This window comes from Nelumbo nucifera, chromosome 1 (assembly GCF_055504915.1).
Source record: "Nelumbo nucifera cultivar China Antique chromosome 1, China Antique-T2T, whole genome shotgun sequence".
NCBI lineage: Eukaryota > Viridiplantae > Streptophyta > Magnoliopsida > Proteales > Nelumbonaceae > Nelumbo > Nelumbo nucifera.
In genome coordinates, this window is record NC_142649.1 from 44766710 (window position 1) to 44785709 (window position 19000).

Consider the following 19000-nt stretch of genomic DNA (forward strand, 5'->3'; position numbering starts at 1 on the left):
AAGGCATGTAACAATTCCTAGAGTTGGGTCTGATTCCGGCTGGAAGTTTGGAGTTGGGTGGGCCTAAAGTGGATAGGATAGGCCCTAGAATAAGATCATAATGACATGAGTGTATGGGTTTTGATGCAGCTCAAGTATGAAGGAAAAATGTAAAAGAAATTTGCTTAGAGAATTAGAGAAAATAAGGAGATTGGATGAAACTCTATTAATATGACTTACAATATGGAGCAACTTGGTTGGGGACTCGCTCACCCAAAGAGAGGTTTGTCTCAACTCTCAAATAAGGCTCTAGGCTTCTCAAAACAAAGGGAAGATCTCTATGCCATTGGCTTGAGATTACAAGGCTTTATATAGGGAATAAACTAGTTGTTGGAACATTAAATGAGAAGACTAGTTGTTGGAGCATTAAATGCAAAACTAACTGTTACAACATTGAATGAGAAACTAGCTGTTAGGAGTTGTTGGAGCTTTTAATGAACTAGGTGTTAGAAGTCCACTAACAACTAGCCATATGATTCTATGTTTCTTGGAGCATGATTGTTGATTGCATCATTCTCCTGATGCGGGTTTGTCCTTCTAGCGAACCAAATATTGTGTGTAAGTGCCTCGTCCCGTACTTTTTAAACATAAATCAAGAATATCAATTATCTATGATCTTCCAAGTGAAGATGAAATTCCCAAATCATCAATAGTGGTCGAGGACTGATTTGGGTCACCATGACAAGGATATAAGTCAGTAATGTTGAAGATTGGACTAATTGTCATTCCGCATGGTGACTCAATCTTATATGCATTGGGACCAATTTTTTTTTAAGATGCAACAAGGGCCAATCTTCTTATACTTGAGCTTGTAGCAAGTACCCATTAGGAACCTTTCCTTCCTCAAATATGCCATCACCAAATCACCTTCTTGGAATTCAAAGTGTCAACGATGAACATCTGCAGTTTCTTTTTATTGCTTATTTTGCCTTTTCGAGATTCATTTTAACTTGCTCTTGAATTTCATGGATGTGATTGGAAAGTTTCTCAGCTTCTATGCTACTCCTACCTAGAATGGGAAATGGCACTCTATCGAATATATGACTTGGACTCCTTCCATAGACTACTTCAAATGGGGTCTTTTTAGAAGATTGACACTTAGAACTGTTATATGCAAATTCAGCTTGGGGCAAAACAAAGTCCCATTGGCGAGGATGATCACTTGCTAAACATCGAAGTAAATCACCAAGAGAACGATTCACTACTTCAGTTTGTCCTTCAGTTTTTGGATGATATGCACTTGAGAATTGAAGTTGAGTGCCCATGAGTTTCCACAATGCAGTCCACAATCATGCTCCAAGAAACATAGAATCATATGGCTAGTTGTTAGTGGACTTCTAACAGCTAGATCATTAAAAGCTCCAATAACTCCTAACAACTAGTTTCTCATTCAATGTTGTTACATCTAGTTTTGCATTTAATACTCTAACAACTAGTTTTTTCATTTAATGTTCCAACAGCTAGTTTATTCCGTATATAAAGCCTTGTAATCTCAAGCCAAACACATAGAGATCTTCCCTTTGTTTTGAGAAGCCTAGAGCCTTCTTTGAGAGTTGAGAGAATCCTCCCTTTGAGTGAGTGAGTCCCCAGCCCCTTTGGGTGAGTGAGTCCCCAACCTAGTTGCCTCATACTGTAAGTCTCATATTAATAGAGTTTCATCCAATCTCCTTCTTTTCTCTAATTCTCTGAGCAAATTTCTTTTACATTTTTCCTTCATACTTGAGCTGCATCAATTGGTATTAGAGTAGAATGAGTTAGAGATTGTAATTCCTTTTGCTCTACTCACTTTCTTCATCTAGAGACAATGTTACAATTCCAGAAAATAGGTCAGTTGACGTCCCAATTTCGGCAGTGAAAGCTTCATCAAATTGGGGCATGTTATATATCGTTGGAAAACTCTTCGAGTCTACTTTCTAACGCAACAAACGGTTCGTCAATCAGAATTTTCTACAGAAAGTTATAAGCGACACAAATTCGGTTGACAAAGCTGACTACATATCCGAACCTTTCAAAGAAGTGAGACACCATGCCAAGAGGTCGACCTAAGAATCAACACAAGGCTCCACCAGAGAATGCCTACTTATGGGAAGAAGTCAATGAATTAAAGCAATCTTACAATACCATTCAACACATGATGGAAGAGATGCTACGTAGACTCCCCGGGCAACCCTCTACAAGCAATCCTACCGGTCCAACCGTATTTATGGAGCAAACCTTTAAAGAACCAAGCGCATCTGATAAAGAGGATCATTCCGACACATCAAGTTCTACTAGAGGAGCATCACCAAGATCAACACCTTCGCAACAAGCTTGGGATATGGATCGACTTGTACGTTCTTTAGAAGGAACTGACAAGAGCATCCATGTTAATGTTTCTGACTTTGATGGTAAGCTCGATCCTGAATTTTATTATGATTGTGGACTGCATCAGGTTCCCAGGAGTTGGCAGGACTTGAGTAGGGCTTGGGATGACTCTGGACCCAGCTATGAGGGCTTGAATCCCATTAGGTGTGGCATTGGTGGCCTTGGGTTGAAAAGTCCATGGTAGAATTGGCCCAATGACATATTACTGGGATAAGCTAGCTGAGCCATTGAATCTCAAGGACAACGTCTACACCCCCAAAAAGTCTAATGGGTGGTGGTCCACATGGAACACTTGGCCTTGAATCTTCAATTGCACATCCTTGCACACCCCTTTGCTTTGGATCTTGCTTCCATTTTCTACATGGACTGCAAAGGTGTCATGGGTTAGACTGCCAGGCCCAATCTCTTGTACAGTAATTGGGAGACAAAATAGAGTATAGCCCCACTATCTATCAGCACCGAAGGTCTGAAGCCTTACGGCCTATAATCACACCCATCACCCTCATGGTTGATAGTGAATTTAGCCCAATGAGGGCCTGGAGTGAGATTTCACAATATTCGACCAAGGGAACCTCCACTTCTCCTGGTTGTTCTTCTTTTTCCTCAACGGGTTCTGTTTTGTCTGATACCTCATCCACCTGAAGCAGATATACCTATTGGACCTTACATTTGTGCCCCGGGACGAATCGCTTGTCACAATTGTAGCAGAGCCCTTTTTTCCTCTTTGGGCTTGCATTTCTACCCAGGTGAGTTTCTTATAGAGTAGGACAGTTGTAGGGTTGGGCTTCATTGGGCTGGTATGTCAATCTTAGCAGGGGGTCTTAAGGATCGGCCCCAATGGTCTAGAGACTCTCTTAAGCTTGTACAGTCAGTCCTCATGGAGTTTGGCCAACCAAGTGACTGCTATGAGGGTGTTAGGTTGCACCGCCTTCACCTCAATTCTAATGTCATCTCGAAGTCCCCTAATAAATCATCCACTAAGGGCATTCTCATGCCACTCTTCAACTTGGTTAGCCAATCTTTCAAACTTTACCTGGTATTCCCAGACCGTTCCAGTCTGCTTGACCCAGGATAAGGACTCGCTGAAGTCCTCAAAACCAAAGGGTCCAAAATCTTACACATATGGCTTCAACGAAATCACGTGAGTTGAGGATGTCTTATGGTACCACCGATACCACACAATGGCTTCACCAAATGTGTTGAAGCAATAAAGACTCTCTCGGTAGCTGGAGTATCATGGTACTCGAAGTACCTTTCAGCCTGATAAATCCAAGGGAGGGGGTCCTCAACTATGAACGTTGGGAAAATCAGTGCCTTCCACCATTGAGGTTCCATCTAGGACTGTCACTGCTCAATTCTTCATTGTCATTCTCCTTACCGCCCAAATCTGACAGTTGGACAATCTGTGAGACAACATCAGACAAGGTATCCTTAATGCCTTCAGGTCAACTTCCATTTGTCCGACCCTTTCCTCCATTGCACTTGCTTTGGTAACTGGCATTGAAACCTGACTCTGGCATCGAAACCTGACTGATACCAGTTGATACTAACTTATCAAGTTACAATAACCAGATCTGAGCCGCTCGGGGGAGGGGGGGCTCAACCTCTTATAGCAGGTACATTGGAGAAGAACAAAAAAAAGAAAGAAGACGGGAAGGGGAGAACAGAAGAGGGAGAGAGAATATTCTTCAGTTCGTTACTAATCTGATCAGGGTAGGTATATAACCTTTAAAGTATTATTCATGATTGATGTTACGTTTCCATTGATATTGGTGTCCAACAACCTGGGTGATGTGGCCTTCTGGTGCAGATATATCTAACTGGTGGCTTCATGGGCTGGCTCGAATCTGGTCCGATGTAGTGATGGGTCAGATGGTTGGCTGGCTTGGAGTGTTGGCCCATTGGTTGCAGGGCTGGGCCTTGGGCCTTATCATAATTCTTGATTTACAACTGTGCCACAAATAAAAGGATTTCCAGGTGTTGATCGAAACAAGAGAGTTATATTCCCTTAATCATCCTCAGTAAACCAAAATGGGTAATAGAATATACTTAATCGGTAATACTACTGGGAATTCAAATTCTAGACACTAAGAGCTCCACTATTTATAATCCTTGTGTATGACAAGAAAATGTAAAATTGCACCACTTACCTGCCCAAATGGTACATATGAAGGTAAATAAGGCATCCTGCGCCATCCCATAGAATTCCCACTAGTAACACTGCTTTTCTCAGCTATCTTGCTTCGCTTTGCTTCATCAAGATCTTCTTTATCAGATAATAGTTTAAGAGATATACCATCAGAACCTTCTTGGATTTCCAGAGACTCTGGTGCAGCTTCAACTTCATCAACTGTTGATGACAACCCAGATTTAGTCATTGATGATGTTTCTCCTGTTTCTCGTTGCCTTCCTCTAAACCTACTCAATTGTCTTCGAACACCTTCCAAGGGTACCAGCCTTGAAAGTCTCCAGAATGAATTCTGTACAGGACCTAAACCCAACACGAGCTGCTCTCCCTCAGTCTCTTTAAGTTTTACAGTTTGTGGTTTTTCTACCCTTTCATCATGTTTCACTGATGATGAACCAGAAATACCCACATTACCAGGTGTTTGCAGTGGTTGTGCATTGTAGTGATGAAAATAAGCAGGAGATAAGATTCGTGGTACTAGGTCTTCTGGAATACAGTAAGTCTTAAAATAATGCTGCCATCCTTTCCTGTGAACATAACTGGAAGTAGAAGACAATAATGAAAATCTGTTAATTGTCTATTTTGATCATAGGTGTCTACATTGACAATAATGAATGAGAAAGCACCAAAAGTATGCTCTTAAATCAACCCAACTAAACCTTGTCCCAACTATTTGCGGACAACTACATGAATCCTGTTGCACCATTCCAGTGAAAGTATCTGATGCTTAAAACTTTTAGCGTTAGTTGACCATATATTCTAACAACACATAGAAACTATGAAGAACATAGAAAAGGAACTTACTCTCTTAATGCAGCATTCCCAACTGGGGGCTGTGAAAAAGTAATACACTTGACCTGAACTTTTTCATTTTCTTTTGATGGAGATGAGGCAGCAATAACCCTCAAAATGGCCAGGGTAGCTAGTGCTGCTACCTACGCAAACAAACCATGGAGTAGAAACGTGATATGTAAAAATATATACAAATATAAAAGTCAAATTAAAGCAAATAGAAATATAAAAGCCAAATGTTGACCAACTTAGAGGAGTCAAACTTACTGCACCACCAAGTGAATGTCCACATAAAACAAGTTTCCGATTCTTTTTCTGTGCAAGCCTGTACAATTCCAATGCTGGTATCCCTTTAGCACGAGCCAAAAATCCCTATTGATAAGATGAAAGGTATTATAAAAATATGAATTTTTTTTATGAAATCTTAATTACTGAATAGTGGAAAAGAGTCTAAAGATATTACTGGGGTGCCTACTAATACATACAAGAAATCTCAGAAAGATGAATTAACAGTCTTACCCGGTGGGCAGCAGGTCTTGATTTACGCTTCATTTTATTTGTTTTAAGTGAACTTTTATGATTTTCTCCATTTTTATTTTGAACTTCAATATGGTCAGGTTCTGTAGCTTCATTCCCTTCAATATCATCTGAAATATCTTCATGAAATATGACACCTTGAAATATATTTGCATCGACCATGACATCCCTTTTTAGAAAGAAAGAAAAATGTGATATTTTGATAAATCTTCATAGTTTACAAGCAAAAGCAAGGAATATCAATCATGCTTACTTATATTGTTTTGTTCCAATGAAGGAAGCAAATAATGTGTCACCTCCTTCAGCTAACAGATACCTACAAGGAGAAGAAACAAGGAAATTATACAAGGAACAGAAGAAAATATCAAATTCGTTATTTTGGGATGCTTGGCATGCCTAGATGTTGCCTAGTTGTATATAAACCATTTTTTTCTTTAATCAATACATTAAAGGTCAGGAATCAAAAACAAAAAATGAAGTCAACAGCAGCAGAGCTCATGCTTGGTTCAAGGTTCAGGGAAAGCATATTATGGCAATAAAATGGTCAGCACCAAAAGAAAAGATTAAAAACTGGAAGAGGACTATACTCCAACTAGTGGAAAGAAAGAGTCTTGGGTTTAATAGCAGACACTGACCATAAAAAGGAATGGTGCAACAGGTTGGTCCAATCCAAAGGTAACATATGGTAACATTACAAAATCCTAACTTTTTTTTGGAAAAGGTGAAGTAAATTTATTCAGGCAGAAGAGAACATTACAACAAAACCCAGGCCAAAAAGACCGCCTGAGCGCAAATCAGATTACAGACTCATCCAAGACAGAACAAAACAATTGAGCCAAATTCTGATGCTTAAACTCCTTGGTAACCGACACCCAAGAGATCAACTTGCTCACAGCTCTCTGCACTAACTCTTCAGGATTTTTAACTCTACTACAGAAAATTCTATTATTTCTCTCAACCCAAATAGACCAAAAACAGCAGCAGGAATGGTCTTCCGCACTAATTTTCCTTTCTTGTTGAGGCCATTTGGCCCTATACAAATGGCCCCTATTTACCCCTTGTTTTGATAGTGTCAACAATCATATTGGCTGCTCTTTTAAGCCATTGAATTTTTATAACATCATATTTCTGGTTAACTAGTTGAACTTATTCATAAAGTCCTTATGAATTCAAATGATTGTCTCGAGTTTTTCTAACCGTCCCACCACCAACTTGGAGTCCCCTTCAATGACTAACCTCTCCAAATTCAGATCTTTTGCAATCTGAACTTCTTGGATAATTAGCTAGAAAATCTAGCCGTACAGAATCCCCCACACCAACTAGACCCGAAAGTAATGCAACAATGTTGCCATTAACATCTCTAAATACTCCCTACACTTGAGGGGCCCAAATTACCTTGGCTGATCCCATCAAAGTTCAGTTTTAAAAAACCAGCAATAGGAGGTGAGTAAGACATACTTACCTCCTTTTTGGTAGAAGAGATTTTTGCTACCTCTCCCCAATTTCTCCAAATATCGTCAAAAGAATACAGTGCAAAGACATCTAAACATCTAACAACACTTGGATATTAGTAAATTTACCTCTAGGATCAAAGGCAGTGTGGAATTGAACTTCATCGCCCTCCAGATTACTCAACTCTACATGTCTTTTGTTGTGTTTGTTTTGCTCACTTCCCTCCACATGAGCATACTAAGTTGTCAACTCAATCTGATATATGTGTCTTTTTGGGTTATAGGCCCCATCACAAGGGTTTCGTTTGTTATGATCCGACTCTTTGTTGTCTGGTTATCTCAAGAAATGTTATTTTTCTTAAATAGGTCTCCTATTTCAAACAAGTAGTCAAGTATCCGAGTACCTCTTTTATTGTTTTTCATGCCTTTGATGTTCCTAACTGAAAGCTAGATGATGTTTTTGCATGGGTATAGTCCTCTAATGCTTCATTGCAGCTGTATTTGAGACGTCCACATACTGCCACTCCCTCAGCTCCTCCTGTGGATGATACACATCAGTCACTCCATCATTAGTAACCACTATGGGCTTCCTTCCCCCCATAATTCTTTTTCTCTGATTTTCAGACTAAAGATATTCTCAAAAATTATCAAGAAGCCCTCTCTGTTCCTTGTTGAAAGAAAGCCATGGATGCTAAGATATGTGCCTTGATTGAGAATGACACATGGAAAATTATGCCTCTTCCTCCTAATGCTATAACTATTGGTAGTAGATGGGTATTTTCTGTTAAACTAAAATCTATTGGTAGCATTGATAGATATAAAGCTTGTCTTGTTGCCCATGGATATTTACATGAGTATCAGTTGATTATGACGAAACCTTTGCTCCAGTCATCAAAATGACCATGGTACTTTAAAGCTCATCTTGTGTTGTCTACTATCAGTGGATGGTTAGTTTTTCAAATGAATGTCACTGTTGACAGGTGTATTATATGTACTGTACACAGGTTTAGTACCCGCAGGGGTATTTTTGTAATTTTGCAGACCTATTGTGTTGTACGGCCAGTATAGTATAAATACAATGCTTCACTCGACTGAAGCAGTTCTTTTTGAGGCCTCAACTCTTCTTCTTCTTCTTCTTCTTCTTCTTCTTCTCCTACTCAACATGGTATCAGAGCAGGACCGTCCAGGCCTGGAAAACAACCAGCTAATGTCTCTCTCCACTGCTGCGTAGAAGCTATAGTCCTGATGCTCAAAGACAAGGAAGAGGAAGCATTCTCTAGTGCTGCTGCTAGTCTCCACTGCCGAGTAGGGTTCTGCTACAAGAAAGCTGACTGTTCAACTTCCTAGCGCAGAAAAGGGTTCTGCTACAAGGCTTTCTTCTTCTTCCTTCATCCTTCAGCCTTAGGTGCTGGTAACTAGAGTTGCTCGGCTAAGAAGACTGTAGAAAACCATCCCAGATGTACGAAGGAAGGTTCTGATTTGAAGAGAAGTTTGAGTCCATGACTGTACTGCCTATTCACAGTTCGGGTGACCTAGGTACTGAACTGATTTTTTTTCTGTTTATGGTTCTCTTCTTGTACAACTGTTGATGTCCCAAAATCTGAGTAGGGATTGTCCCCCTTCCTCCGATTCTGTGTTGCTCTATCCTGCTCTCTAAGGGACTGTTGATGAACCCTAGGCCCTAAGTGTCTGTTTGGCTGCCCTGGAAAGTGGATATCAGCCGATTAGGTGTGGTGAACCACCACTCGTATTGCTGTTCCTACTGAGTTTTTTTTTCAGCTGAGAAGCTGTATTAAAGTTGTAAAACTGTAGGTCATTCAGACCTGGTTACACTGCAAGTGCAGTTCGTATATTGTTCTTTGGACTCCTACACAGTGTAGGTCATACAACCTAGTACTGCAGCTATAGTGTTTGTGCTTGGTTCTCTGTGAAACCGAAAATCTGCAAGTGCCTAGTTGTGGACTGTAGCAGCTCTGTAAGGCAGTGTGCCTTTGGTTTTGTGTACTTCTAAACCTAGAATCATGAATAGTGAAGATTCAGCCACATCCGGAATCTCCACAATGCTGAATGGAATGAGTGGGAATAGTGACCTATCCTTCCCTATGGCTGTTGTTCCTCTTTATGGGTTAAATTACCTAGAGTGGTCAAGGGGGATCAAGCTATACATAACTGCAAGGGGAAAAATAGGCTACATAAATGGAAGAATCAAAGAACCTTATGGAAATGCAGAACATGATAGATGGGATCAGGAGAACAGCATGGTTATGTCTTGGCTTTTGATCTCCATGCAACCGCAAATAAGGAAGAACTTCATGTGGGCTGAAATTGCAAATGAGATTTGGGAACAGGAAAAATCCACATATTCTGAACTTCGACACTATGCCAAGATTTATCAACTGCAAGCAGCTTCATCTACTTGTAAATAGGGGAAGAGGAGTTTATCAGTTTATTACTCTAATTTGACAACTGTTTGGAAGGAGTTGGACCATTACCAGAATATTGATTGGAAGTGTGATGAAGATGCAAAATTGTACAAGAACCTTTTTACATGGTCTCAATCCTATCTATGAATCCATCAGAGTACAAATTCTAAGTTCTAAGGATCTTCCTTCAATTCAGGAGGTCTATGCTCTTGTCCAGTCTGAAGAGAGCAGAAGAAACTTGATGAACAGCACCGGAGGGGATGCAATTGTGTTGGCGGCAAAAGGGGGTTCCTCTACTAGTGGAGGCCCTTCTTCCAAGAGAGGGGATCTCCAGAAGAAAGCAGAAGATAAGGAAAAATTGTGGTGCACTAATTGTCAGAAGCCCCGGCACACCAAAGATACTTGTTGGGATCTCCATGGGAAACCAAAGTGGGCTCAAGATTTACCTAAGAAGCAAGGCTCAGATGTAATTAGAAGACCCGGGCAACAAGGTACCAAGAAACACCACATGGCCAATATGGTTACTCGGGAGAATCAGCCCTCCACTTCTACTGTGACTCAAACACCACATGGCCAACATAGCTACTCTAGATCTGACCCAATGGAGGATATTGTAAACTCCTTCCGTGACCATTTGGATCTTTATGGTAGAGCTATTCGCCAGATGGATGCTCCTCCCACCACCTCTTTTGCATCCACATCAGGTAATCCTGCCACAGCTTTCCATGTTGCTTCTCACGACCTTGACTCTCCATGGATCATTGATTCTGGAGCGTCAAAACACATGACTAGTATGTCTTCTAACTTTCAAACTTATCACCCTCTTTCCGGAAGAGATAAAGTGAGACTAGCTGATGGATCATACACTTCCATAGCTGGTCAAGGAACTCTCTCTCTTCCCCTCGGCCTTACTCTTTCTAATGTTCTTCATGTTCCAAAATTCCCTATGAATTTGTTTTCAGACAGTAGTGTTACAAATTCCTTAAACTGTTCCGTGACCTTTTTCCCTTCCTATTGTGTGATTTAGGATCTGGCCTCGGGGAGGACGATTGGTAGGGGACGTATGGTTGAAGGACTCTATATGCTGGAGAATACGGCTGGCCTTCATGTTACAGAGTCTATGAGTTAATTCAGAAAGAGTAAAATGTATTTGTGGCATTATCGTCTGGGTCATTTGTCTTTTGAGTCCTTGAAAGTTGTTTTCCCAGAACTATGCAAGTCTGTGTCTATTTCTAATTTTTCTTGTCAAACGTGTCAGTTAAGCAAGCATTGTAGAACTCAATTTCCTCAAAGAAATAGTAAATCTGAGTTTCCTTTTCACATTGTGCATTCTGATGTGTGGGGCCCTGTTACTTTACCTTCTGAGAGTGGCTACAAGTACTTCATTACCTTCATTGATGATTATTCCAGATACACTTGGGTATATCCAATGCGAACCCGTGAGGAAGTACCAAAAATTATCCAAGATTTTCAGCGGATGGTCTTCACCCAATTTTAGACCGAAATCCAAATATTTCAATCAGACAATGCAAAAGAATTTTTTCATAGTGACCTCACGGAGTTCTTTGCTTCACATGGCTCACTTCATCGGAGCTCTTATGCCCACACGCCACAACAAAATGGTGTGGCTGAACGGAAGAACCGACACCTTCTTGAAGTGGCACGGGTTTACTACTCCACATGAATGTTCCAAAACGATTTTGGCTTGAGGTCGTCCTTTGTTCTACATACCTCATTAACCAAATGCCCTCTCGTTGGTTAGAGTACAAAGCCCCACATCAGCTTCTCTTTCCTAAGGCCCCTCTTCTTTCTATTCCTCCTCGTGTTTTTGGTTGTCGGTGATTTGTCCAAAACCTATCTCCCACCCAGGGGAAATTGGACTCTCGTGCTATCCCGTGCATATTTCTTGGCTACTCATTCTCTCAGAAAGGGTATCGTTGCTTTGATCCTGTTTCTCGGAAATTCTATGTCTCCATGGATGTTACATTTTTTGAGGATGAGCCCTTCTTTCCTGCTTCTCCTCAGGGGGAGTATAGGCATGAGGAGAAACTGGTTCAACTGCCTCCTTTTCCTACTCCTTCTCCTTCTCCCCCTTCTCCTTCTGATCCTCCACCTTTCCGTGTTTTTTCTCGACGTCGTAAAGGCCAACCAGGTTCAAGTGCTGTGGAGAATCCAGAAGCCGTACCTCAAATGCCATCAAATTCCTTGGGGGAAGATCATACTCACTCAGGTAACTTGACTCCCAACCTCCCTGTTGCCAATGATCTTGACCTTCCCATTGCCCACAGGAAAGGTGTTAGGTCGTGCACCACTAAACACCCCATTTCCAACTTTGTTTCCTATGAGAAAATCTCACCTTCATTTCGTGCTTTTCTTACCTCCATTGACAGTATCCCTATTCCCAAGAATGTGGCAGAAGCTCTCTCAGTACCAGAATGGACGAAGGCCATGAAAGAAGAAATTGATGCTCTTCATAAGAATGGCACGTGGGAGTTGATCTCCCTAAGGGAAAGGATCCAGTTGGATGTAAATGGGTCTTCACTGTTAAGCATGGGGTTGATGGAACCGTGGAGAGGTATAAAGCTCGTTTAGTGGCGAAGGGTTTTACTCAAGTATATGGGGTGGATTATGCTGAAACCTTTGCCCCTGTTTCCAAAATGAACTCTATTAGAGTCCTTTTTTCTCTTACTGCCAATCTGAATTGGGATCTACATCAGCTTGACATCAAGAATGCCTTCTTGAATGGTGACCTTGAAGAGGAAGTTTATATGGTTCAACCCCCCGGTTTTTTGGCTCAAGGAAATGAACAAAAGGTGTGCAACTTGAAGAAGTCTTTATATGGGCTGAAGCAATTTCCAAGAGCTTGGTTCAGCAGATTTCATACTGCAGTTCAGCAGAGGGGATACAAGCAATGTCAGTCAGATCACACACTGTTTGTAAAAAGAGTAGAAGGTAAAAATGGCTGCCCTAATAGTATATGTGGATGACATAATTGTTACTGGTGACTGGAAGGATGAAATTCAAAGTTTGAAGAACTTCCTTGCCACTCAATTCGAAGTGAAAGATCTAGGACCCGCCAAATACTTCCTTGGAATTGAGGTTGCCCGATCAAAAAAGGGTATCTTCATCTCCCAAAGGAAATATGTCCTAGATTTGCTTAAGGACACTGGAAAGATTGGGGCTAAACCAGCTGACTCTCCCATTGACCCCAACCACAAGTTAAGTGACAGACAAGGTGAACCTCTTAAGGATGTAAAGCAATTTCAGAGGCTTGTAGGGAGACTGTTGTACCTCTCTATGACTCGTCCAGACATAGCATATGTTGTTGGTGTCCTCAGCTAGTTCATGCATGCACCTAGGTCCACTCATCTTGAAGCAGCGGAGAGAATACTACGGTATCTTAAGAAGTTCCCGGGTGCTGGCTTATTATTCCAGAAACATGGACATTTGAGAGTTGAAATTTACACAGATGCGGATTGGGCTGGATCTCAAAGTGACAAAAGGTCTACTAGTGGTTACTGCACCTTTGTAGGAGGGAACCTTGTTACTTGGAGGAGTAAAAAGCAAACCGTGGTAGCTAGATCCAGTGCTGAAGCTGAGTACCGTGCAATGGCACACAGAGTAGCCGAAGGTATGTGGATAAAGAATTTATTGGGAGAGTTGGGTTTTCCAGTTGATAAACCCATGACTCTACTCTGTGACAACAAGGCATCTATAAGTATCGCTGCCAACCCGGTACTACATGATAGAACAAAGCACATTGAAGTTGACAAGCACTTTATCAGAGAGAAAATCATCACAGGCGAAGTATGCACTCCATACATCAGCTCTGAAGACCATCTATGCCCCAACTTGAGGGGGAGTGTTGACAGGTATATTATATGTATTGTACACAGGTTTAGTACCCACAGGGGTATTTTTGTAATTTTGCAGACCTATTGTGTTGTACGGCCAGTATAGTATAAATACAATGCTTCACTCGACTGAAGCAGTTCTTTTTGAGGCCTCAACTCAGTTGCCTCTTCTTCTTCTTCTTCTTCCTTCCTCCTTTCTTCTTCTCCTTCTTCTCCTACTCAACAGTCACCAATGCATTTCTTCATGGTACTTTAGAGAAAACCACATACATGAAACCTCCACCTAGATATTATACCGACCCAACACTTGGTATGTCGTCTCAAGAAATCACTATATGGATTGAAGCAAGCTCTTTGTGCTTGGTTTGAGTGTTTTATCATGCTCTTTTGGAAGTTGGTTATTACCAAAGTGCCCATGATACATCTCTTTTTCTTCATTATGATGAACATGGTCTAACTATTTTTCTTGTTTATGTGGATGATATTCCCATCACAAGTGACGATATTGAAGGGATTCAACAACTCAAATTATTACTCTAACGTTCCTTCAAAATGAATGATCTAGGTACTATGACCTATTTTCTCAATTTGGAGGTACAATCTTCTCTAAGTAGTCATTTTGTGAATCAAAAAAAATATACTACAGAGTTAATTCAGTTAGCCCAACTCAGATTCCGCACAAGTTGACACTCCTATGAAACTCAATGTGAGGCTATCTCTTGATGTAGAACTCTTACAGGGTCCTACTATGTTTTGTAGGCTGATTGGGAGTCTTATTTACCTCACTATGACTCACCCGAATATTGCTCATGCTGTTCAGGTGGTTAGCCAGTTTGTATTTGCTCCTAGACATCCTCATCACATTGTGGTTCATGGATTACTTGGAATCTCCATGGAACTCTTGATCGCGAATTACTTTTCCCTTCTTCATCTTCAATCCATCCCCATGCATATTCTGATTCTAACTGGACAAGGTGTCCCAGATACGCATCAATCTAATACTGGGTGGTGTATCTTCCTTGGTGACTCACTTATTTCATGGAAGTATAAGAAGAAAACTACTATGTCCAAATCTTCTAGTGAAATTGAGTATATGTTGCATGGGAGAACTCATTTAGTTGAGAGGTCTTCTTCAAGAACTTGCACTTTCCCCTCAGTGCCCCTACATCATTATATGCCAATAATACAAGTGCTATCCACATTGATTCCAATCCAATTTTTCATGAGTGAACCAAAGACATTGAGGGTGATTGTCATTTCATTTGTGATCAATTTGTAGCAAGGACAATCACACTGCCACACATTTCATCTGATCTTCAACTTGATATCTTCACTAAAGCCATTCCTTGTGTGCACCATGAGTTCCGTGTGGGCAAACTGATGTTGTAACCACATCAGTTTGAGGGGGAGTTTAGATAGGGGTTGTATTCTATTGTTATTTCATTCTTGTTTTCTTCTTGTATTAGCAGGTCTCATTGTATTGTAGTAGAATGTATATAAGCTACCTTGAAATATGCCCACATAATAAGGCCATTTATGCAATTGTACATAACTTTTACCCCATTCAATAAAGCATGTTCTTTGGGGGTGGAAGCAATAATTTGCTAAACCCTCCCAAACTCTTCTTCTCCTTTCTTGCATACCTAAAACCATAGATGAATGAGAATGCAGGTTCATGTCTGAGAGAGGCAGCCATGTGCAAAAGATGCCAGAGGTTAGGTCCATATCAAATCAATACAATCTAACAATCAATACAAAGAATGCCAGGACAAACATTGGATTATGGCCTTTTTACTAATACATGTTGACAATCAATATAATTTCATGTTATTGATCAAAAGAAAATGAAAAAGAGCTAAATAATTCTTCTTAAGGCCAAGCCAATCAAAACATTCAATTTTCAATCTGGGCCTCTATGGTTCCAAAATATAGGTAGGATTTGGTCCAGCCAAGATTAGATACAGTTGCATGCAAAACATCAGCAAGCAAATGAAATTTTAGTCAATTATTGAATGAAAAAACTATTAGAGAAAATCATAAAACTGAAATCAATATGTCAAAGCACCTATGAGGTACATGATCCAAAGAAGGTTGCACACGCTCTAAAGAAACAACTTCTCCAAAGTCTGCCTTGAATTTGTTTACTACTCGAACTACTTCAGCAGCAGGTCTCTGCCATGTTAGAAAAGTCGCAATCAGTTTGAAAAGCATTTGCAAAACAGATCATCATCTAAGACTTATACCCAACTATATGGGGTCAGCTACATGAATTCTGTTTCACCATTCTGTTCTGTTTAGTGTCAGATCCATTGTTTAGTTATTAGTGCTTAAATCATTTCTTACTACTTCAACCTATCATTTTTGGTTTTTTTCTTTTTTTTTTTTTTGATAAAGAACCTGTCCTTTTTGGTTGGCCCCTAGCCATTCTAGCCGCTTCAATTTGAAACAGATCACTTCTTCTTACAGGTGGTGTAGGTGGTGTTTCATGCATGAGACCAAACCATCTTAGTCTACTTAATCTCATTTTATCACCTATTGGAGCTACTCATAAGTTCCTTCAAATGAAAAATGTAACTCCTAAACCAGGATTGCACTCTATGACAAGAAGTTCTGGAAAATGAAAACCATCTCTTTATCTACAGAAAATTCAGCACCCTGTCGCTGTCATAGGCACATAAATATAATAGGCCATCTAAACAATGCCAAATATCAGCATATTGAGGCCACACTGTCTTACACATTGTTGTCTATTATCTGATATAAATGTTTGTTCAGATTCAGTACTTTCACATTTCAGTCTTGCATTAACAACTGAGATTTACCGGTTACAGATCTCTATACCTTCTCCCTAAGAGGTTCTAATCTTCTTTAGAGGAGTTGGTGTATTGTTAGGGATGTGGAGCGAGGTGTTGTTTTATTTGGGTATGTCTAAGTGATGCCTTATCACCTTTCTTCTTTTTTACGAAATTTCTTTTTACTATCAACAAAACGAGAAAGGGAGAGAGAGAGAGTAACAGTCCCTATTTTTCTTGCAGTTTTCTCGTATGAATTTTGCTCCTCCTAGTGGGGTTTTGTGCATAGGGAGCAGGGAAGCACCATACTCAGTCACGATTCAGTACTTTCACATTTCAGTCTTGCATTAACAACTGAGATTTACCGGTTACAGTTCTCTATACCTTCTCCCTAAGAGGTACTAATCTTCTTTAGAGGAGTTGGTGTATTGTTAGGGATGTGGAGCGAGGTGTTGTTTTATTTGGGTATGTCTAAGTGATGCCTTATCACCTTTCTTCTTTTTTACGAAATTTCTATTTACTATCAACAAAGCCAGAAAGGGAGAGAGAGAGAGTAACAGTTCCTATTTTTCTTGCAGTTTTCTCGTATGAATTTTGCTCCTCCTAGTGGGGTTTTGTGCATAGGGAGCAGTGAAGCACCATACTCAGTCACGATTCAGTACTTTCACATTTCAGTCTTGCATTAACAACTGAGATTTACCAGTTACAGTTCTCTATACCTTCTCCCTAAGAGGTACTAATCTTCTTTAGAGGAGTTGGTGTATTGTTAGGGATGTGGAGCGAGGTGTTGTTTTATTTGGGTATGTCTAAGTGATGCCTTATCACCTTTCTTCTTTTTTACGAAATTTCTATTTACTATCAACGAAGCGAGAAAGGGAGAGAGAGAGAGAGTAACAGTCCCTATTTTTCTTGCAGTTTTCTCGTATGAATTTTGCTCCTCCTAGTGGGGTTTTGTGCATAGGGAGCAGTGAAGCACCATACTCAGTCACGATCCAGAGTAATATAACAACGTTCGCCAAGAAGAATTTCCAACACAACAATTGCTTTGTAAATAACGGAAGCAAGCCCTCTAATTTCCATTGATCAACGTTCACTTCAGAATGCAACAATATCATACTAAAGCATAAAATAGGAGAAGTATTAAAAACTAAACTAACATCAAACAACTAATACGCAAAAATAGAAATCCATTAAAGACAAAAAAGAATGGTTCAATGACGGAAAGAAACATTAACTAGTACCTTGTAAACACACTCAGAGAGAACCATGCAGCAGAGAATGTCCTGCAAATCAGAGACAGATTCTGCCTTGACAGCATGACAGAGATCCTGAAGTTGTCTCTTCCGCCTCTCATACTCCTCCTGCAGTTTCTTCTTCTCATCCCTGTCGTTCTTCCATGGCCATCTCAACTGGGGTGGCCACTGAACCTTGGGAATTCTCCTCTTCTGATCTCTGATCCATGATTCCACCCTACTTTGCAGAGCTTCCATCACCCATAAAGATATCGAGACACTGACTCAAACAAAAACCCTAGTTTCAGATCAAACGGGAGAAGAATCCGTCTTCACGTGAGTGCAGAAGCAAGCGGTAGCGGTTTATTTGGATTTATCAAATGGAGGGAAGATGTTATCAGCGAATCATGTTCTGTGGCATCAGATACTATGATAAAGGAAGAAGAAGAATAAGGAACAAAGCCGCTTCTATTTTTTCTTCCATTTTTTCTCCCTTTTTGCCCTTTTCCCTGTGGGTGGATTACCCGAATTCCGTTACGCAACCCAACTGACACTTCCCACTCGTCCCAATGCGTAACTAGTAACACCAGATCTGCTCCTCCCAGATCGCTCCTTAACACCGATCTCATAGCATGCCCCAGCCGCACATCGAGAACATATCTCCTGGTGGAATATGCTTGAGGTCCGTGTTATGAATAAATCTCAATTCAGAGTTTTGGACCAATTCAATATACTCCCAACAGATACTCTCAACACTATCCCAACAAGTCATTACATGCAGTCGCATATTGGGAAGATTTTCCTGATGTACGACTACAATGGTTTCTTGGGACAGAGTCCGGATTCCTGTCCACGAAAACTCTGTTCATGTTTGCCCACATGGCAATCACACATGGAGAATATTTCATCCTCCTTTATATTTTATGCAGGGAAGATGTTCCCAATTCAAGGGAGTAGTGTGTTGTGAGTACACATGGGTAGAATTCTCGTGGGCAGGAGATCCCGTGTCCTTGGGACAGTGGCCAGCACAAAAAGTAACAAGTAGCTTAATAGAAAATATTCAAATCAAATAGTTGAAAATGAATTCTAAGTCAAATTTCTTAAACTACCCTTATGGTTTAGTTAGTTATTACCCTTATTGTTTACATATTTTCTTAACATACCCCTAAGTTTTCGGATAATTGATATTATCTTTAAGGGGGCATTCTTTTTCTGGATTTTGAGAGGGGGAAAGTTGGTCAATGGGATTTTGATTCCCATTGACCAAGAATCCCATGTTCTTTTTTCAGATTTATATGGGTATTAGGAAAATTTGATTTTCCTAGGTG

General features: G+C 40.4%; 1 protein-coding gene across 3 annotated transcripts in view; it reads right to left on the reverse strand.

Moving 5' to 3' along the window:
- Positions 1 to 18424, reverse strand: part of LOC104586294 (lipase class 3 family protein) — a 63003-nt gene extending 44579 nt beyond the window's left edge. For 2 of the 3 annotated variants that reach the window (XM_088896599.1, XM_010243469.3), the window contains exons 1-7: positions 17682 to 18424; positions 15714 to 15820; positions 6174 to 6236; positions 5903 to 6089; positions 5651 to 5755; positions 5396 to 5526; positions 4554 to 5130 (exon numbers count right to left, since the gene is read on the reverse strand). In XM_088896599.1, the coding sequence (XP_088752725.1) occupies positions 4554 to 5130; positions 5396 to 5526; positions 5651 to 5755; positions 5903 to 6089; positions 6174 to 6236; positions 15714 to 15820; positions 17682 to 17930 (1419 nt within the window). In that variant the 5' untranslated portion in view covers positions 17931 to 18424. The remainder of the gene's footprint in view (positions 1 to 4553; positions 5131 to 5395; positions 5527 to 5650; positions 5756 to 5902; positions 6090 to 6173; positions 6237 to 15713; positions 15821 to 17681) is intronic. The other variant, XM_010243470.3, reaches the window with a different exon arrangement.
- Positions 18425 to 19000: the final 576 nt, after the last annotated feature.